The sequence below is a fragment of the Sprattus sprattus genome, assembly GCF_963457725.1.
Source record: "Sprattus sprattus genome assembly, chromosome: 6".
In the NCBI taxonomy this organism is placed as follows: domain Eukaryota; kingdom Metazoa; phylum Chordata; class Actinopteri; order Clupeiformes; family Clupeidae; genus Sprattus; species Sprattus sprattus.
Genome location: NC_137925.1, coordinates 32300152 through 32323182, shown reverse-complemented (window position 1 = coordinate 32323182; position 23031 = coordinate 32300152). Strand labels below are relative to the sequence as shown.

At 42.7% G+C, this 23031-nt stretch overlaps 1 protein-coding gene across 5 annotated transcripts in view; it reads right to left on the bottom strand.

The window, feature by feature from the left end:
- The window catches only part of LOC308367225 (ecto-NOX disulfide-thiol exchanger 2-like), a 295423-nt gene that overhangs the window by 212644 nt on the left and 59748 nt on the right, over positions 1-23031 (bottom strand). For 4 of the 5 annotated variants that reach the window (XM_080841064.1, XM_080841068.1, XM_080841069.1 and 1 more), the window contains one exon: positions 677-768. In XM_080841064.1, coding sequence (XP_080697190.1) covers positions 677-713 — 37 coding nt within the window. In that variant the 5' untranslated portion in view covers positions 714-768. Of the gene's footprint in view, positions 1-676; positions 769-1020; positions 1131-23031 lie in introns of those variants that run through there. The other variant, XM_080841066.1, reaches the window with a different exon arrangement.

Sequence of the window (23031 nt, the reverse complement as noted above, 5' to 3'; positions counted from 1 at the left end):
GCTCTAAAGTTCAAATCTACCAGCCAGTATGTATGGTTAGGTATGGTCAACCTGTGATCTTAAATGCCTCTGTTTTAAGTCTTTTCTCTCATTTCATCAAAACATGTTTTCCTTTTTACTTTACAAAAGGTTAAAAGAATCAAAGAAAGTTGGAAAAGATTGCATATTGGGGTTGCACATGGTGTTTTCCATGTGATCCTACAGCCTTTCTCCTGAACTCATACTACTGTTTAATAGAATACAAATGTTAGTATGCAAGTGCATTACACACGGTCACTGTCAGTGTTAAATCTGCTACACTATTGCATTACAGGAAAATAAAGTTTTCGTTTTACCCTGAGTCCCTCTGTCTCCCTCAAAGCAAACAAACACTAAGAAACATAAACAGAGAGAAAGAAGTGAGACCCTGGGGAGGAACACTGTCACACCTGTTACAAAGAGGCAGCCAGATTCAGAAGAACACCTCATCTCCATGGGAACGCCACAGCCTTATCAGGCATGCAGCAGCAACCATACCGTCAAATCTTCTTTTTTCACTGTGAAATACAATACAGACCCTTGCCCTGCTGCTAAAATAAAATAAAATAAAGCTCCGCTTGGGGGCCCCTTACTGGAAGCAAAACTAACCCACAATCCAAAACACAGCACCCAGCAGCAGCATCAGCAGGTGTCTTACCTCCCGTCCGCCCTGATCTGTAGTCCTTGTACATCATGGGTCAGGGAGAAACTGGCCTTGATCTCAACTTCTGAGCTCACCACTCGTTGGCCCTGTTAACAAACAAACAAAAAAACATCAAAAAAACATTCAGAAAGATGGATTGAAGAGCATTCCACTGGATTTAGAGAGACCCCTGGAGAGGAAGTGAAGATGAGACTAATTGGCTTGCTCTGGCCTTGACGATTAGCCTCAGTCATGCCACGGCATTGCTCACACTTGACCACAGATAAAGAAAAAGACCGGCCACACTCTCACCAACCCTCCCCTCCCCCATGACTATTACTAGACTATGGAAGTCAAACCTCTGTGTTGGAGCCTGTGTGCAGCATCAGCACCATCATGTTGAAGGGAAAGGCTGTAGACCTGTTGCAGGAGGCTCTTAATGGCCTAGAGGATGGCCGTGTTCCGTTTGGCAGTGACAGTGCAACTAGGCCTACCTCCTACAGGGCAGGGGAAGGAGCACAACGTTCTGTCTGTGGTAAGGAAGCCCAGCCCTGGAACACAGGCTCCACTTGTCTTTATCAACTGCATTCTTGGGATCTTGTCTCTTGAAGATATCACCGGACATAACAAACACTTTTATAAGGCCAACAAAATTAGGGAAACCACATTTTGACCTATTGCAGCGTCCCCCAGTGGCTAAATGATGCACGTTGTCCATAACCTTGGGATGGGGGTTATCATACCCTGGGTTGCTGGCAAGGGTGCTAAATAGTTAGCTGTAAGCCTACCCTGTTACTGGAATGCACAAGCAAAACAGAAGATCAAATATATGCTTAAATGAATCCACAGGCATACTGATATCTTTGTCTAATCATGACAGATACAATGACGCCATCGTTGAGTGGCCACAAATGTAATCCAACTCTCCTCTCGAGCTTGGGGACCTCTGGGCAAACAATTTAATCCAACTCTAATCTCAAGTCGTTCACCATTGGGCAAACGATGATACTTAAACATGCACTGAAGACATTTCACTTTCCCCCCATTTATTTTAAGTTAAATAAACAGCATTAATGAGCTGCCTACATACACCCTACAAAGCATTAGGACGAACCTGTTAGCTCGGCGATGTTATTGATATTGCGAAAACCTTGAGAGTTCAAACGGCTTCAAAAAACAGAAAAATGAAAACTAAATAATAATAAAACCATACAATGAAGAACAATAGAAGAACAATACATTGGGTGCCTATGCAGCTTTGCTACTTGACCTCCAAATGCAGGCACCAAGAGAGAATGTTCAGTTTAATAATAGAAAAAAGCTTCTATAAATGTTGTTGTGCAATGGCCTGGATGATTCATTAATTCTTTGTTAAAGCAGTGAATGGTGGAAACAGGAAATGGTATTACATATTAGTGAGCATAGATGTTTCTGTGACATAGAAGTTCATTCCTAAGGCTGTGCATCTTCCATGGAGAGGTTTATCTGGAGATGTGATATAAGATGTGCATGCTAATCCACCCCATTTAAGATGTGTATCGACCCATATAAAGATTCCTGTGGGGGTGGACATTAAGCGTGTTCATGTGCATGATTCCACGCTGATCTGACTCACTCCCTCTCAGATTTATGACGAGATTGGGCAGACGCTGTGTTTGAGGCCTCTGAGATAAGGAGCTGAGGCTGGCGACACAGCCTTCACGTGATAACAAAACAGGACTCTGTGTAACAATGATGAGGATTAAATACCTCACCAAGGACCAATCTTTCATCTTTTAGTGATGAGACCTGGCAGTACACCACAGGTCTTGGAATTGATCTGTTAAGAGAGACACATACGCACTCACACCACCTGTTCTCTGACCTTTGACCTGAGCTGCTGGTGACGGTTATAACCTTTCACCCCTTCATGACCCATCCAGCCATTCCCAGGTCTTGCCATTTTGACAGTTGCAAGCGCTGGGTCTGGCTACAGAAGCCCAGCTGTCACGGTGGAAGATAGCTGAGCTAAGCCCCTCTTCCTTAGGCTTTTTATAGGAAGTTTTAGGTTCAACACCAGCCAGACCTCTTCATTATCACCCGCTTTAGAAGAAAGAGCCACCACCCTTTAGCAGCTGCTCGGCTCTTACTAGGTTTCTCTCTCCGGCTGGAAGAGAATGGGGATCACTTTGATTCAACAGTGACTGGGAGGGGGAGAAAAGAAAGAGTGGAAGAAAAAGATACCCATTTTTAATTGAAGACAGCATCAAGAACTGTCTTATCGCCCTTAATACACAAGGAAATGGCGTCATTCTGAAACCAGTGGACATCAATGAATGAATGAAGGTTATAATTATCGAGTCAATCAATGGAACAATGGCTATCCATTTCTTTCCTTAACCAGCATTCCTTTCATGCACTGAGCTCATTTCATAAATCAAGGCTTTCTGTTTTCCATGGGAGGTCTGAGTAGAAAAGACGGCTGTTTACGGCTTCTTAATACAGTAAATAAAAATAGCCCTCTTTGGCACTAAAGAGATGTGAAGCACTCGATTCAGTCATAATTACTAATGGCTTGCAGTTGTTTGAGAGAGACACTCTGAATGGAAAACGACTAGCAGGGGATCTTTCGCTTGATGAAAGTCTCGAGCATGAGGTTGCCTGTAAAAGGACCACTAAGCAATCAGCTGATTCAGTCACAACACTGTTTTTCTCTCTCCTTGTCTGTCTTTAGGTGGGGATCTGTTTGTCATGAAACTATCACAGTATTTTTTTTTTATGTGTCTGCAGTATAATGCTGTTGTATAAGTGCTGAACAAAGTGAACAAATATTTAATATTTTAGCATAAGTTTATACAGGGTATAAGCCTATACAGGGTTTTCAGTTTAACGTAATTTATTGTTTGTTCTTTAACGTCTTCCTTTTCTCCCTCTTTAGCAAACCCACAGAAGATTACGAATGCTGGAATACAATAAGAAAATCAACTTTTGCGTAAGTAACTAGGGCACCCTCAGCGTAACACATCATAACTTCCTGACGCCTTCCGCCTAAAATAGTTGTTCACAGGATGCTTGGCCTACATTTAAGACAAACATTGAGATAATCCATTCTGATTTCAGGCATTATCTCATCTGTGGTGGAGAGTGATAATCTCATTCTGAAGCCTTCCAAACAGAACTAAAACCTCAATCCCAAGCAGATTTTCCAAAAGATTATGCAGTCCACCTTCAAGTACCTTGCATGATTACTATTTCATACTGAGTGCGCTGCAAAATTCATACGGCGAGTGACCTTCATGAAACGTGGTGGCCATGCATTAGGGCATGGATTTGGCCACTATCGTTAAGGGACATAAAGTGATCAATACTGACGATGTGCAGAGTAACGCCGACTCAGAGTGTTTCTTCCAGTCCGTGGTAAATGGAAGTGGAACAAGCACTCTCCTGCAAACAAAGGAAGGGAGACGGGGGGGAAGAAAATAAAGAACACTGCCGAGCATCCCACAGCTGTAATGGATTTTGTGCTTTTTATCAAAGTGCTGCAGTTTGCCATGTGGCAGAGCCGGCCTCTGCAGCATAGTAAGAAAGAAAAAAAGGACCTGTCTGGAAAGATTTGTCTGGCCAGGATAAGAGACACCCAACACGGAGGTGATGCTTGCTGCAAGCTCTTTCCATGGCCAATAAGTTCATCAGATCCCAAGGAATGTCTTCATATAACTGAAACACTGGCTATACTGGGGATATACAGAGAGAGAGAGAGAGAGAGAAAGAGCGAGAGAGACAGAGAGATTGAGATAGATAAAGACATAAGACATGTTTCTGTAGATAGATCTTGCTTTGACAACCACAAACAAAATATCATCCCTCACTCGAAAGGAGCTTGCTGAAACACTAAGAACAATTACACCGCACTTACATTTCGGCTCTTCTCAGCATAGGGCACATGAAACCATGACAACAGATGAAAGGGGCACAGCCTGGACTGATTTAGGATGCGTCAGATAGAGCTTAAGAGGGCTACTTGTAGCGTACCATTGGTGTTTTGACGAGAGGTACAATAACGTTCTGATCGTAGAAAAACAATGCCCAAAGCAATACCTGCTCTTTTGGTTGCTGTGTACCGTGTGACCAGATTCGCAGAATGTGAGAATGTTCCAGGATGTATAAATACAATTATTTGTGATGGTTCTGAAACTCACAGACTTTTAATCAAAACCATTTTCTATTCCAAAATAAACACTAAGATCTCCGACATTTCAGCCGTCTCAGACACAGTTCAGCTGTCCATTAGCAGGGCTCTACGCTAAGGTTTTTCCCAAGGAGCACATGTGCTCCTAAATGAAAAAATGTAGGAGCACACAAAGAAATTTAGGAGCACAGCAGGTTTTTTTTACACGGAAGCAAAGCATGTCATACTCATTTGCGACCTATAGTTCCAAACATTGTATTTTCCAACTTTTAACCCCATTCATGTTCAGTTATTCCAAAGCAATTTAGCTGGTAAATTGATCAAATTATTCAGTATCTAACGTAAGCAACACTTTTACTGTATAGCTAGAGAGCACGTGTATCACATTGGTTTATAGTCTGTCAAATTAGTTCTAGTTATTGGTGTTCGTTGGCATACAAAGTTAGTCTTCTCTTATAAGCCTAGTTAGTACATCTGATTAGAGCTAGCAGCAATTAATTGCAGATGATGGGGTCCCCTATCTCCGTGTTCATTTTGGCATATATTTTAGATTCAGTCTTAAGACAAAAATGCATATTAGTTTTAGTCACATTTAGTCATAGTTATCCTTCTTAGTTTCAGTCTAGTTTTCGAAAACTCATTACAATTTTGTCTAGTTTTAGGCACCTTTAAAATTCCATATTATAGCCACATTAAACTCCTTCCCTTCTCAGGCCAAGGGACCTCCTGTGTTGTGTCTACTGCATAGTAGTCTAGCTTGCAGTACCAAATTGTGGATGCAATTAGTCTCCAAGATACAGATCTCATGCCTACAGCTGAATTCCAATTAAATCAATGTAAATAATAATTTAAGGCAATACTTGATTAACAGAATTATCATTCAAATATATGAGAATACATGTTCTCCTCATGTTTAATATATATATTATATAATATTGTTGGCTAATCTCATGGTCTACTAGGCGAATGTTTAGCCTAAATGCACGTATCGTATAGCCTACTGTTGTTTATCTGTAACGTTTTAGTTGGCTAGGTTACTTTTTCCAGAAGGGATCATAAAGCAGTAGTAGACTTACGTAACTTTTATATTAAATTCAAAGAGATGGTGTATGCTGATTGCTGAAGAACATTCGGGAGAAAAAGCAGCAAAGAAGTTTGACATTGACCCGAGAGGAATGCGATAGGCTACGACTAGCAGGTGGAGGTAGAAAGAAAACTAGGCTGGATATCAAACCAGCTCGTTGAATAAATGTTTTCAGTCCGCGATAAGCATACTAGTGTCTAGAAAAATGATTTAATTCAAGGCTTTGGAAATCTTTTCCTCCGTGACTGACAGTGGAGACCATAACTCCGATGTTTATTTTTTACGTTGACACCCCGACCTAAAGCGTTACGCGATGTGCAGGAAGTGTTGAACGCATATGCAATGAATTCCATAGCCTACTGCAATTATGCCCATTATTTAAATGATTCAATTCTATAACAGAAGATAAGTAAGAAATAAAGTCCTGCCCCAAATAAAGGCCGGTGCGCTGTGCAGCCTAAGTAAATACAAGCCCCAGCCACTATTTGAGGATTTACGGTACTCTCTTTTTATATGGCTCTGGCCCATTGGTTGCGAATCGTCGTTCTCATTTGCAGGAAGTTCAGCGCGTCATCTTGATATGTTCACATCAGTCGCAACCCTGTCACTTGTTTCCATGAGAAATCAATGGAATGCTTCACTTTTTGGCGCTGTATTGACAACTGTCTGTCACTCGCACACTGTGCTCGTAAATCATTTTTCAAGTTCGCACGTACCTATTTTTAGGCGCATATGCGAGTGAAATACTCGCACTGTAGAGCCCTGATTAGTGTTGCTCAGTGTTCATTTAATGGTCTGAGCACGCTGTTTTAACTCAATGCAAAGGCAAGGTGCTGTCTACAGCCAAAATGGTTGTTTTAGCGGGGACTGTGTTACTTATTTACAGTGTCCAAGAGCCGAAGAGCTAAACGTGGCTAGCCAGGACGACACACACAAACACACTCACACATCTCATATTAGGTCCATGCATATCCCTTCAATCCACACCCAAGCAAAAACGCAGAAATGCAATGAGATCCACAACAGTTTACAGACAGCTAAAGAGTTTAAAAATGAGGAAAGTTATCCAAGTTGCGCCAAAAAAGTAATTTGACTGCGACTCCATTTCGAAAACCCTAAACAAGCACATGAGAATCCGAGCCACATCAGAGCCTGTATATAATGGGATGCTGTGGGAGACGTGTAAAACATGCAAGGTCTCATGCCACTTAACCTAACTATGAACTCTCCTAATTTTCTCTAGCTTAGGAAACCATCTTTAACAGTTGGCAGTTGCTAGGATGTGTTAATATAAACCAATGACTCCATATGGGTTAATTAGCTGCTAAGTGAAATTTGTGCAACAGTTATTTGGGGGCCAACCAGTAAAGCTGCAGGCACCCTGAGAATTTCTGCCTATTCCTGTTATCTATCTATAAATCCAGAAATCTCTGTGTGTCTGTCAGTCAGTCTGTCTAGGGTGTATCTCCCTGATGTTAGTTACGTTAGTTATGAGATTTCGCATGTAGCTTACACATGTCATGAACCTGTGCATCCTTGATTTTGAAGATTTCTGAATTAATAGTTCGCGACATATTTGTATTTTATCGTTTGCCGTAGGCACTAAGGGTAGTGAGGCACTATGGGTAGTGTAGTAATTTAGAGAAAGAGGGGCGGACCCGCGTGACGTGAATGATGTCATAGTCATAAAACAGCCGTCGTCATAGATGTTACCCCAGCTGATGCATATGGGCCTGGCATGTAACCAACTCTCATTACCATGTTAAGTAGTATATTGTAGTATATTGTAGTTTGATGTATTTGTATAAGAGTTGGCTTTCTATTCAACGTTGCTGGTTAGCCTAGACCAGTGACCATGCATTCATGCATCTACTGACGCAATGAGAGAGGTTTTCCGATGTATTAGTGTCCCGATGTATCTGTTGTAATTCGTGTGTACTTTGTTTTCTCATTATTGCAATATTATAAACCTCAATCTGCATTTACCCTGGCTGGGAGAGGCTTTCATTCCGAAGATACTGTGTGTGATCGCCTTTGCTCTGTGCTCATAATTCCTACGGGCACTGCACTAGTAATTATAAAAAGTGAAATTGGGGAGACTGTAACGTCAGCTAGATAACTGACCATCATTTCATGAAAATAGAACTCTGCCATTTAAACCCTGTTTAAGGCTATTAAGCATAGCTACTAGGCAACCATAGCAACCAGGAAACACCATTTGCTGCACAGCACAGCCTGAAGAAAAGGAAAGAAAAATTTGTCAAAAGCAACTCACCATTAAAAGACAGGTTAAAAGTGATCACAACCACTTGCAGGTCATGTTAAATGGCTTTGCGTAGACATTAAACAATCCTGATAGGAGTAATGGGACATCAATGGGGCAAGGGCTAACTCTGATGTCAATGTAGTGAATGAAGCAAGCCCTACCTCCCCCTTGCCCTTCTCAAACACCGTAATCTTGTGTTCCACATTCACACTGGAGCCATAGCATGTGATTATCAGAAATTATACTAGGTCGCCATGGGATAGATTAACGGTTAGGCCGCTATTCCCAAACGACACGGTAACGGTAGAATAGTGATAAATAAATGGTTTTCAGTGTGAATGGGGTATTTTTCTGCCGTCCCCCCACAAGTGCTTCTCACAGCGGCAGCGAAAAAACCTTTACATTTTTTACTTCAAAGTGCCAACTGTATAATGACTATTAATGACATAAGTTCCCAAGAAGGGGAATTTCAGTTCAGCTCTTTGAAAAATCGTCCTCTAACCATGCTACTCCTCACATACCACCATCTCTACCCCTCCCCCCATCTTTTCCATCATAAAATGCATGTGTGGGATCCAGGCTTAAAACGTGAGCCGGTGGATTTAGAATGGAACCCACCTCCCCGAGCTCCATAGAGAACTGCTTTGTTACAGAAGACAGCACTGACTGTGGGCATGAATGTCATAAAAACTGAAAATGGCAGGAGGGTTTATCATCTGTATGACATGATTGGGATTATTTAGTCACTGGTTGAACAGGCTATTTGGTAATGTCACAGAACCATTACCAGTATCTCAGCCACACCTAATGTCTCTAACAGTGAAAAACATTGAGGCTCCAATTTATATGTTCACTTTAACACCATACTGAAATCCCATTGTCTGAACAAAAAGCACATTGTAAGGACATTGTGAGGGCTGGACATAAGAATGGAATTTTGCCTAGTAGTATCATTCATACTCCAAATTAGGTTATCCTATCCTTGGGGATATGACTCCATCCTCCTCCCAGGATGGACCAGTTCTTTAATGCTGCTCTATATTGCAGCCTTTCAGATCAATGGATTGATCAAACTGCACTGTTCCATCTCCAGTAGGACCTAGGCTGTGATCAATAGAGGGGAAGCTATAATGACCACTACTCAAAGTTGAGGGCGTTTATCATTTATCATTAATTTTGTATCATCTTCTTTTCTCCCCACGTAACCTTGGAAACTCAGAGCAATGATTCCCTGTGATGAAGATCACTGTGCAGGTTCACTGCTACTGCTGAGCTAATGTGAGACCTGAGATAATTGCAGGTTGCGCTTCAATTTGGCATTCTTGCACAACATAATGAAAAGGGCTGCCATTAGGGGCATTTTTCCCATTAGTTAATTACAGACTTATGACAAGATCAAACTGTCATCCTCCATCAGACACTGCTCACACACACACACACACACACACACACACACACACAGTGTGTACGAGGGTGTAAAATCTGTTCCTGTAATAGAGGTGAAAAGAAAAGCTAACAGATTAGAACAACAGCACAACAGAGCATCCAGCCTAATTTCCTCCCGGGCCGGTGCGGTGTGGTTTGTGATGTTTATTGACGAAAGCGGTGCAGCTTCTTCCACAGATATCACGGCATAATAAGTGGAGGGCATTATTCATCCCGGGGAGGCTGCCACTGGAGCAGAGGGCCAGAAGAGCGTGCGTGGCAGAGATCAGTGGACCCCCTCAGACGAACAGGAGCTTATCAGTCAACACGGCCACATTGCGATGGAGGAGATAATAAATCAGCACATCGCAACCAATTCATCCTGCCACTGGAAGAGAAAGGAGGAAAAGAGGACGAGGAGGAAGAAGGGTGGGAGGAGGTAGGGATAGGCGCCAGTGCAGGCCCTGGGTCTTTCTCACAGATGAAACGGACATCATGTGCTAGCCAGCAGTGGATTCATCATACAAACTTAAATACAAACTGATTTATACACTGCCATGTACAGTCGGACCCCCCCCCCCCCCCCCCCCCCAACGGTCTCCACCACCGTGCCAGCATGGTTATCTACAAAAATGCCACGGTATTTCATCCTCAGATACAGAGAGGACAGGAGGAAAAAGGAAAGAAAAAAAGAAAACGAGATTGTTGGATCAGGGATGGAGAAAAAAGGAAGTCTGCTTTGAATGATGATGTGTACTGCTATTTAGTTTAGCCGTTTAATTGGAAAAACACTGCAATGAATGAGAAATTCAAGGTTGTTTACTAGGCCAAATAGCAGACAGCATTGAACCACCTAAAAACAAACCCCGCTGTTCTCTGATTAGGAAAGGCCTCGCCCTGCCTCCAGACCTCCCAGACTCCAACACAACATATCTGTCCTCTCGTGTGATTGTTCACCTCTGAGATGACAGGGTTGGAGCGGACTGCTCCAACAACATGATGGGTGTCATTCAGTTTGACTAAGGGGAGGAGGGTTGCCAATCAGGGCCCTGACAGTGTCACAACTCATCAGAGAAGGAACATTCTGGATGTAAAAAAATAAGAATGTCACAGTGCCCATCTGAATAGTAGCAATCACAGAGGAGAGAAGAGAAGAGAATAGTTCCAACTCTCTTAAATAATGGATGTCATAACAGCTGTCAGTAATGCCATACTCAGTTATTCCTCGAAAGTATCAGGGGGAAAAAAACAAGCCTTTAAAACCCACTTGGCATCTGGACTCGAGGAACTGGACCTCTGGTTATTAAAGAGGGCTACACGCCCTTTTCTTGGCGAGGGCTTCGGCCTTCAGTTGTCCACCTTGACAGTTAATCAAGGAGAACGCTTTGGTGTTGTCCCTCGGGAGAGCCAGACCAAACCCAAAAATGGCCTTTTTACCTGAAGTTATTATCCCCATATGTCACTGTCATGGCAACCAAGAGCTGAGAGCCAAGGAAGGGCAGATGCCACATTAGGAGCGCTCCGTCTGGATTCACACAGATCTTACGGGCACTGATGGCGTCAAATGGTTGACCACTCAGGGAATAGTTGGAATGACCTACATCACAGGGTGATATGAAGACAGCTTTATATACCTGTTGAAATTAAATATGCATGTGCTAGCATGGGAAAATGTACCATCCAACTGTCGTGACTTGTCTTTATCAAACGGACACAACACCTTGAATCTCAGTGAGACGTGTTAGTTAATGATCGTTCGGTAACGCTTCCTTTTACAGTCCCCTAATAACCAAGTAATTACCTGGTAATAAGATGTATTTACTAGGTAATAACCGTTTAATTAAATACAATTACCAGGTAATTACCAAGTACATACCAGGTTATCACCCAGTGTTTACAAGATATTTTCCTGACTACTACCAGGCATTTACCCAATAATTACCTGGTAGATACGCAGTAATTGTATATTGTAGATTTTAAACCCGGTAGTTAAAAATATTTACCTTTTATTTATCTGGTAAATACCAACAAGTTACCTGGTATTTACCCATTAATTACTTGGTAGATATCCTGCAATTGCATATTGTAGACTACAAACCCACTGAATGTGTCTCTATGTGACTTTGTAAGGGTGATAATAACATAGATATTTACCTGGTAATTACCAGGTATTTACTGAAAATGATCACACACTTACCTGCTAACTACCACTTATTTACGTGGTAGTTACCTAATATTTACCTGGTAATTACCAGGTATTTACTGAAAATGATCACACACTTACCTGCTAACTACCACTTATTTACGTGGTAGTTACCTAATATTTACCTGGTAAATACCACTTATTTACATGGTAGTTAACTGATATTTACCTGGTAAATACCAACTAGATATCTAGTATTTACTAGAAATATACTGAAAACTACCAGGTATTTATCCAGGAATTATAGATGATGTATTACCAGCCAACCTGTGTTGTAAGTGACAGTGAGGGTATAACTTCCAACTATTTACAAAGTAATTACTTTCTAATTACCCAGTAGTTACAATTTACATTGTCAGGTAAAACCTTGTGAATTACCCTGTAAGCAAGGTGGAACTGTACTGTAAAATGAAGCGTGGTTTGTTTCAATGATATTACCATGTAATTTCCTGGTAACTATAGATTATAATCCTCTACCACCCATCAGGGTGTGTAGTTTTGAACATGGTACCTGGCAAGAACTCCCATATCTCCCTGATAATTATCAGGTAAATATCGGGGTGATATCAGAGTTTTACAGTGTCGTTACCCTGTAAGGAAGGTGGAACTGTACTGTAAAAGGAAGCGTGGCTTGTTTCAATGATATTACCATGTACTTTCCTTTACATAAAGATACAATGCATTTTGTTACACTCCTTCACACAACCTGTGACAAAAATGCAGAAATTTGGTAATTACCTGGTAATTGTTTTAATTAAATGGTTATTACCTAGTAAACACATCTTATTACCAGGTATTTACCTGGTAATTACTTGGTTATTAGGGGACTGTAAAAGGAAGCGTTACCGATCGTTCTCATCACATTCATCATAAAAGCAAGACACGAGCCCCTAACGCGGGACCACGGATGAAAAACAAAAGTCCATTTCTTCACACAGTAACACAGAAAATGAATGGAATTGGGAAGTTTTTGGCAATACAACCCAAGCCACAGGGGTAAATAACACAGCTTCAGCATATTACTGAGCAGAAAAGGTACTAATCCATTAGAGGAGAGGTACTTATTTATTGGAAAACACAACCACGTCCTTGGATGGTTTGAAGTAAGGTAACAGGCTCTCAGCGCTGCTACTGCCAAATCCCTTAGACAAAGAAGAGAGGATAAGACAAGTATCAACATAATTTCCATTTGGCTCTGGCCATGTCGCCATTCTAATGTGAAGCTCTAACAATAACACTCACCTCGCAAGAATTATAACAGACTCAATTTGCAGAAAGAAAGAGGATTGGCCAGAGACTGAGGGCCTGATTTACTAACATTGCGACCGCAGCTTAATCTGCGGTCGCACATTAACGCACAGTGTTTTTGCGCATTTTCCGTGGTATTTATCAAACCAGATCCTTTAGTGTTATTTAGCACACCGTTAAAAGACGGGAGAAATACCAACTGCAGATGCTATAACTGTTTGAAATTATCCGGAGGCCAATATTTGTATATGTTGCCAGGAGTTTACCAACTGATGGAATGGAATGTGATCGCCGGGTGGAGGGTTCGATGTCGTCTCTGATATGGTCCAGTAATGGAAGTATTGCGTGGCTGGTTAACCTGTACCGTCTAATGATTTGTGCTTTGCTTAACTGAAAAAGTGTTATACGAGTTGAAAAAATTATTTCTGTGCGCTGTCTCTGTCTTCTTTCTTCGCATTGCTCTTATAACTGCCGCCATATCAACGTTTTCAGACTCAATGGAAATGCGCTTCCTGGTTAAGACGTGCTTTTATGAGGCGGAGAATTAGCCCGCAAATCAAAGACGTGCGCCCGCCAGGCAGTTTTAGTAAATACCACGCAACACATCATTAGGCGCACTCCTCCCATTAAATTGCGCTTCACGCCCACGTTACCACCCACGTTTCCGTGCCATCCCACCTGTTTGCAGGTACACACCCACAAAGCGTTAATATGCGCCTCTACTCAAATGCCCCCCCTTAGTAAATACCGTTTTATGTTTACGACCGCTATTTTACGCCTGAAATGGGCGCAATCCTGTTAGTAAATCAGGCCCTGAGAGTGCGAGAGAGAGAAAGAGAGAGAGAGAGAGAGAGAAGGAGAAATATGGGGGAATATTACACAAACTAAAGTAATGGCAATATAAAGTCCTCCCTCCAAAGGCAGTGGCGGTTTTAGGCACGGGCGACCCGGGCAGCCGCCCGGGGCGGCACTTTTTCATGACACGTGAGGGGCGGCACGTGCACTTAAAAAAATAGTAATAATAATCTGGGCCGCGAAGCGCTTTTCTATTTCTATATATCATATCACTGCGTGAGGAATTGGCAAATTGGCGCCCCCTGCAGCTGCAGGCGCACCTGCTCGCTAAGAAGGTGCAGCGCAATCCTGGGTGAAAGGGGGAAAGAGAGAAAGAGAGAGGGGGCGGCGGGCAGTTCAGCTCTGGGTCTCCCAATAAACATTATAATTACCCTATACTTTTTGTTTTTCTGAATTGTGTGAAATGGCTTATAAAAATAGGTAATACAGAACGATTATGTGGTCACCAAGGGCAAGGTTAATTGGTGGAAGGAGACCACTAACTGCATCAATTTATCCAACTGGTGAAGGTAATAGTGAGCAGAGTATAGATAGATAGATAGTCAGATAGATACTTTATTCATCCCGAGGGAAATGTAATACATCTTTAACAGAGTAGTCTATTACATTATCGATAAAGCTATTGAAGGATGCTCGAGTGGACAAGGTAAAAATGTGTTTTATTTTATCAAGTGTAGCTTAACCAATACTCTATTACTGTAAGGCAACCAGCTAATGTTGAGCACCAACTGAGTTGTTTGCTAGCTAGCGTTAGCTAGCTGATTTGACCATAGGGTATGAACATGTTCATTCATCTGACACTAGGCTAAAGTGTTAGCGAAATCCCGCTAGCCACAATTACATAATGTAACAGCATACAGAGTACTAGTATAATCTTAATAATTAGCAGGTCGATAGCTAGCTGGTTAGACCACAGATTTCCTTTTGACACCACTAGACTAGCAAGCGTTAGCGAAATCCCATTAGCCACTATTAGCAAACTCAACTAACTATAATGCATGTTGAGTGCTTGCACAACATAACTTGCAAAGAGCTGGTGTTAGCTAACATTAATGCACATGATGTGTGCATTGATTATCTAAAGTGTGTTATTTAAATGCTCTATTGAAAGAGTTGTGCAATTGAAAAGCATACAGAGTACTAGTATAATCTTAATAATTAACAGGTCGATAGCTAGCTGGTTATACCATAGATTTCCTTTTGACACCACTAGACTAGCAAGCGTTGCACTTGCACAACATAACTTGCAGATGGCTGGTTAGCTAACATTAATGTAAATTATGTGTGCAATAATTATCTTAAGTGTGTTATTCAAATGTTCTATTGAAGGATTTGTGCAATTGATACATTGGGGGCGCTCGGAGGGGATATCGCCCGGGGCGTAATTCCATGCAGAACCGCCACTGCTCCCAGGCCAGTCTTTGGCAGATGGGACCCCATTTTCAAGCATTCTTTGGCAAGATTTCTTCGTTTAAATGCGCCCCTGTTCCAAGCCCTTTTCAAGGTGGTCTCCTGCACAGCACTTTGAGACAATGGTCATTGCTAGTGGCCATACATAAATGATTCAAACTAAATTGAATTGTTAAGCCCGTTTACACTACACTATCCCAAGACAGGAATGAATCTCGTTTAAAGCTTCAATAGATCAAGTAATTGGGAGTGTGCCATCTTTGGAATGACTACCAACAAACCCCTGGTGGTATTCTTATTCTACCTTCCAGTTGTTTGGCAGAGAGAATCTCCAGTGTTATCGATGGTCCACAGTGTAGGCTACTGGTTCCCATAGGCAATTTGCCTATTTCTCACATCATGACACATCACTACCCACCCACAGCAATTACATCTACCGCTCACCTAATTCACCTGGTTTCTCACACTTCAAACATGTTTACCAACGTCATTGTTCCAAAATGTGTAGATGGACTCTTTTCACCTGTGTTTTCTGTCTGTGAGAAACATACTGTATCTCAAAGCAATCCTTCATACATATGTGTGTGTGTGTGTGTGTGTGTGTATACATTGATATATAAAATATATATAATATAAAATACAGTGTTTCCCACACATTGACGAGACTGTGGCGCACCGCCATAGTCTAATTTCGGCCGCCATAGTCTCTGCGTGCACATGAAGTTTTTTTTTTTTTTTTTTTTTGCTCAGACGAAGTTCGTGTCACTCTCATTGGGATTGCATGAGAGCACGAAGTTCGGCTGTCTGCCTGCGACTGTGCCGAAAACAAAACACTGTTGAGATATGTTAGTGTTTCCCCTACCATTGTATAAGGGGGTGCCCCGCCCCCCCAACGGCACCCCCCCTGAAAGGTCAAGTTAACTTTGCTCAATTTAATTTTCTATAAAGCGCCAGATCACAACGGAAGTCAGTTAAGGATACCTTTCCTATAGAACAGGTCTATACTCTATAGCTTGTTATTTTATTAAACACAATAAATAGCTTTATGTTATTTATCTTATTTGCACAACGGCATGTCATTTTTGTCACTAGATGATCGTGCGTTTACAATTGTCCTCTGCGGACTTCCCCGATGCGCACACGTTACTTTCTGTTTGAAGATAGCAGTTAGTAGTTGCCGGCCATCTAAACCATCTAAAATGCATATTTTGCTCGCAATATATTTGGAAATACAGTCAAAAAGCTGTCCGATTTGAATGGGGGTATTTATTCATGTATATTTTGTCATCACTCGATCTTGAGAGATGTCTTCAAGTAACGTTAATGTTCCAAAGTGAAACATTCTAATGTGTGCACCCAGTTTCAGAAAGTTACTAGCCAGACTAGCGGTAGCTAGCTACTGAAAGAATGCCATGGATCCAGCAAAGCGTAGAGCTAAACGAATGTATGAATATGAACACCGGGCCTTCTTGCCTGAATGGGAGGAATTATTTGCGGAGCGAAATGGAAAACCCCTTTGCTTAATATGCAGACGTCACGGTCGCATTTTAAAGCCTTGAACTTGGATGCTAACATAGCCCAGGAGTTCCTAAAAGCAGAGCTGGGCAAGCACAAGGTACATTCTTTGATACATCAGTCAGACTCGGCTAAGTACTCTGAAACGGTCACGTTGGCATCGTATCAGGTGTCATGGAATATTGCTCGATCAAAAAAGTAATATAGTGAGGGAGAGTTTGAAAATTGAACAGAGGATATCTGACATTAACTATAATGAGCACCTTTAGACCATTATAGTCTTCAATATGTTTATTTTTGTGCCATATTTTAAATCTACATTTGTTAATTTCTCTTCCTAAAACAGAGGGAGGCAACTGCTGATATCAAGCTCTTCTCCAGGCACAGTCTGTTTCTCTGCTTTGTTTTGATCAGTCATTGCAGAGAAGGAGGCCTCACATTAATATGTGGAGGCAAAGTGTAGTAGCTGTTCCTAAGCTTTCTCTCCCGGGTCAGGGTGCTCTTGCTTCACACAAATCCCAAACAAAATCTCAGCAGATGTCTTCAATATGTTTATATTTGTGCCATATTTTAAATCTCAATTTGTTAATTTATCTTCCTAAAACCCACTAGAGGACACTATTTAAAAGGTTATTTTAAAAAAAAAATCTTATGGGGGAGCATGCCCCCAGACCCCCCTAGTTTTGTTGGGTCACAGGAAAAATAATAGGTTTTATGTAGGGGCTTATCCCCCCCAAAAGTGGGAAGCTCCCGCGAAATCAGGAATTTTAGGCCGAAACCTCCCCCCCCCCAAAGTGGTAAACCGGTAAACATGCGCCCACCGCGCGTCACCCCCACCCCCGGACATGTGCGCCCCCCCATAGTCTCCAAAATTTCTGTGGGAAACACTGAAATATGAGTGCAACAAAGAGTTGGCAGAGAGCTTGCAGCCTGGTTTACTGTGGGTTAAGAAATCTAAAAACAAACAAACAAACTAGAAAAACAATAACGATAATTATAGCTTGTGCATCGTCCGAGAGATTCTTCATGAGATGCATGGTCATAAGTCAGAGGCAGGGACAGAAACACAAGGGACTCTTCTCTATCAGCTGGGCTTGTTTTGGAAGAGCAGGCCAACACACAATGCATGTTAGAAGAAAGTGAGTTGGGGGTCGAAGGCAGGTGTGTGTGTGTGTGTGTGTGTGTGTGTGTGTGTGTGTGTGTGTGTGTGTGTGTGTGTGTGTGTGTGTGTGTGTGTGTGTGTGTGTGTGTGTGTGTGTGTGTGTGTGTGTGTGTGTGTGTGTGTGTGTGTGGTGTGTGTGTGTGGTGTGGTGTGTGGTGTGTGTATGTGTATGTGGTGTGGGGGTTAAATGGCCAATGCATCAACCATTAGGTTCTTTAAGGTCCTTTAACACTGTGACCAATTCAATTCAGCCCTTAGCCATGTGGAACAGTACCGAGGTGATGAAACCAGATTGCCAGAATAATGGGATTTCGGCCATGGCATGCCTTGCCTGAAGTATCACCTGACCCTCGCACTGGCCACGGAAAGGTCTAGAAATGACTGAAACCCTGAGGCAGGCCAGAGCAGGTGCACTCCCTTGTTATCGGAGCAAACTGGCCAGAGAGCAGAGAAGCTTCCACAAAAGGTATGTCCCAAAAAGGACTCAATAGTACACACCTGAAAGGGCACATCTGCCATTACGGTGCACAAGCAGCTTGAGTGGCAGCTTCCCACCAAAACAGCCACGCAGAAGAATGACAACCTTCTGGGGTAGAACCACAGTAATATGCCTGCACAAACATGATGACAAATAAACCAAAGCCACAACCATGTTCATCTTATTTTAGGCTAAAATAGGAGAGGTGCACCAGGCAAGGTGGGGAAATATTTGCTAACGCCTCTAATTTATTCACCGGGGAAAATGCGCACTTTGTGTGTGTGTGTGTGTGTGTGTGTGTGTGCTCCGTCTGTGTGTGCGTGTGCATTTGTGTGTATGTTGAGGGGTAACGAGGCTGAGGAAGAAAACTCAGTATGACAGGTTCCCTTCAACAGCAAAAGGGGGGGAAACACACGGTGTCCTCTTTGCAAAAACATTGATTTTCTCTCCAAGTGGGAACAATGCACTCTGTCCCTGAGGAGACAGCAGAGACACTACCCCACAAGTCTGCTTTGATTTCCATCCAATTCTCATTAACTGCTGAATAAAAAATTATCATCCCCTATCATTACACTTCCTCCAATTTTTTTCCCCCTGACCAGAAAAAAAAGGAACACAGCAGCACTTTTTCTTTGGACAAAAAGGTTTCATGTTTGTTTGCTAATTAGTCCCCACTGACACATTTCCGTGATGCAAAACAACCCGGAAAATAGCAGCAGCCAGAATCCTGTGACAGACGCGTATGAGATCTGGCTCTGCAGAAGGGGCTTGGAGGCACGTAAGAGAAATGAAATCGCAACTCTCCAGATTACAACGCACAATGGTGGTGCAAATTGTCTGACAACGATTGATGGGTTCAGAGAAAGAAAAGAGTGAGCGTGCAGTGACTGTTGTTTTTATATTTTTACACAACATAAATCTCTCGATTCCAGACATTATTGGATGAGTGGAAGACCCCTTCATCCAATAAACTAGTAATGTTGATCAAAATTGCTTTATGCAGATGAGGCAAGCACAGGCTGCACAGTGATCTCCAACACAACACCCAGAGCCAATGGCTCTTTAATTCTCTTGAATCCATGAAGGAGTGTGAGAAAGAACTGGTCAGCCTCAGCAGAATTCCATGGGACTCTTACAGGAAGAAAAACGATGATTTGTCGTCATTGTAATTAAGGCAGAGTAAAAAAGCCTTTTAAAAAAGTTTTAAAAAAGGCAGTGCCCTAGCAAGGCAGCCTCTCAAATCACTTTGCCGGCGGACTGGCCGGTCTCAAATGTAGCACTGGCTCACAGGCAGAGTTCCTGCTATCCTTCAAAACCAGAAACTTGGAATTTATGATTGGGCCTGAGGCCAATGGACTTGAATTTAACAGCCATATGCATGCTAGCGTGCCTTGTGTCTGTGGCCAACGCGCAGGTCTGGGGAAATCACTCACAGCTGACACATACGGCCCTCGTCTGAGCGCTTTGGCAAGTTTAGAGCCTGGCAGAGAACAAAATATCGCTGCACAAAAAAAGAAAATAAACACCCCTCTACCAGAGCTGGAGTGAAAGTAAACAGGGATGGCTAAATGACTGAATCAAACCTGCATGGATTTAGCTCAGCACTGAAAAGCCACATCAAGCATCTGCCATCAATTTGCCTTATTAATTAGCAGCAAAAGGAGATTGAGCACAGCTATTTCGCTAACTAGCCTCAACGGCATAATTGATGTGCACTTGGCATTGTAAAAAAATGAAATAAACAAATACAATGATTTACAAAAAACATGCATGAAATGGCTCCAAAAAAACAACCAGCTGGATTATATTCCCCGTGCTGATTTATGACAATGGTTCCACTTCTCTTCTCAGTCTGGGCCTCGTCCCAGCATTGCTGAGTGATGTGCTGAGTCTTCTACTAACACTAATCTCAAAGGCTCTTAGTTGTGTGTGTGCAAATTAGAACCGTATGAGGGCAACACCTTGCAGCTACCGTCATTGGTTGTGTGCTGTAAGGCCCCAATATGAATGAACATGCATGGTTCAGTGAGGCGCTAACGTGCCACACTTAGTGTGATAAAGAGAGAAACACTAAGACTGATCTCTGACTGGCTGAGCCCCATTGTTAGCCACTGCGCTAATCAAGGAAGCGGTGGTTAATGAATGCGTGGGTATGCACGGAGGCCCTGCTCTGTGTGTTAATTGCTATGCTTTAACAGCAAGAGCCCAGTGCTTGGCCACTGCCGTAGGAAAGCATACAAAGTCTTAAATAACGAGCGCTGTGTTTTTTTAGGAGCCATACCCCCGCAGATGGCACTCCAATTATTGTAGCAGCCAGGACAGGACAATCACGCACTACAGTATCTGCCTGAAACGATGCTCAAGCGAGTGTGTGTGTGTGTGGCGGTGAGATCTTTGCCAAAGTCCCCTGTGCTGGCTTGATGTCGAGATGCATGGCATTTGCCTACTGAGAGCGCTAGGGCAACACCATAATGCAGGAAGATCCATCCTGCTTATGAACATTGTCGACACCCATCCATGTCTGTTACCAATGCACAAAGAGAACAAAAGAAAGAGCGAGAGAGAGAGAGACTGAAAAAAAAGAGAGAGAATGCAATATGGAGGAACGATGAGCAGCATTGAGGGAAATTGCATCTCTCTTCAAGCAAATTAAGTCAACATAACATACGCGCAACATACCCATGAATTCTAAAGCATGCGCGTCCTGATTATTTTATTCTTGCATTTGCCCTGAAATGTACTGCTCCGTCTGCCTGGCCTGCGTGCTCTGTCATGCTGTGCTCTCCTTGTCCTTGTGTTCAGATTATATAAGGCACTTCTTCTTCTTCACAATGAAGGGAGCTTTTGAAATGGTATAATGCTTCTGCTGGATGTCGCAGAGGCTTTTCGCACGAGGTAACTTGATTTCAAACACTGCAGACAGTGCTATTTTGAAGACATGGGGGGGGGGGGGGGGGGGATGTTCCTTGCCAAGGGGACGCACTAAAAAACGGCACTTTCAGCCATCTGATTCATAATACGAGATACAAAATGAATCCAACAGTAATTATAAGCCTTGTGAACATGCTGAGATGCATTTTAATCTTTTACGCCACTGTTTTTCCTTCCTTCCCCCATCCACTGTTCCATTCCGCTTCCTTATCCCGCTTGCTTTCGCCTCACTTAGGATTTTAGCAGGATGTTCTGGTGCCTCCGGCGTCCACGGAGCCATTATGACAGTTGATCCGCTCGATCTCTGAACTTGGAGTTTTTAACGCAGGCTGAATGAGTGATGGGATGACCCCAAATCATTAATGAGAGCTGAACTGTTACCCACGCTTTGCAACCCCCCTGCCACTGAGAGTGAGGTGTGCGTCTCTCATTTTACACATTCATTGTTTCTCTCTCTCCTCCATTTAGCCCACTTCGCAGTCGTCTGACGCTTTACAGAACCCGATGTTTGCTCAGAGCCAGGCATAAATAATTCATTGTTTGAAGCGGACACAATGAATACCAATATCCTGGTATTGCATAGCACTATCATCAAGGCTGATTTTGGTACCCGAGGTCATTAACTCCATCTCTGGTGGTGTGCCCGCAATTCCAAATGGCCGGCATAGACTGCTGACACCAAGGTTACCCAGCAACCTGTTAACAGGTCTGCCTAAAGGGTCTGGCGGCCAGAGGACCAGAGAAGGGAAGGAGGGACGGAAGGAGAGAAAAAGAGAGGGGAAATTGCATGCTGGAATTCAAATTGTTCAGGTGTACTCCCTGCTCTCAGAGAAGGCACAGATTGTGCATTTAAGATTAGAGGGCAAGGGCGTGTATACGCAGGGCAAGGCGGCAGGGAAAAAGCAAAGAGCTCAAAACTAAAAAGATGCCATACTGAACATTGAAGAATGTCCTCAAATCTCTACAGATGAGAATAATGGTAGCTAGAAGGTCCAGAGGCTTGGAATGGGCTACCTCCTATTGTGAACAACACAATGGCTGGACAAAGTCAGCCATCCAACATTATGAGACAATATGAGTGAAACTGCAAGAAAAAACTGCTGAATTACATCAGCCAACTATACACACACTCCTAACACATACACTTGGACTGATAAATCAATCACATTTTCATACAAATACAATGCAACACCAAAATGCCTTCCATATGCGTTTGCTTCAGTAAATACGAGGTGATCTCGGAATGAATCCACCAAAATCTGATAAAACCATAAAACCCCGTTAAGACCCAGTCATCTGCTTTGGAACATGTCTGCCACCTCAGAAACACAGACAAGCAGTCTGTACCACGAGAAACTGAAGGTGTGGGGATTCAACACGCAGCTTTTATTCCACAGGTTCAAAAGGTTGAAAAGAGAGAAGGAAAAATAATAAAAAACCATCACATCTCAAAGCTATTAAACTTTGAAACTATCATCCCAAGCCGTCATCCACTATCTGCTGTTTCCCATCATTTCGCAATCTTGCAATCCCCTGGTCAAATTCAAGATTGAGTTTCATACCAACCCACCCAAGAGGCCTCTTCAGACTTGTGCTATGGGTCTCCCTGACAGCTTGGACAGGGC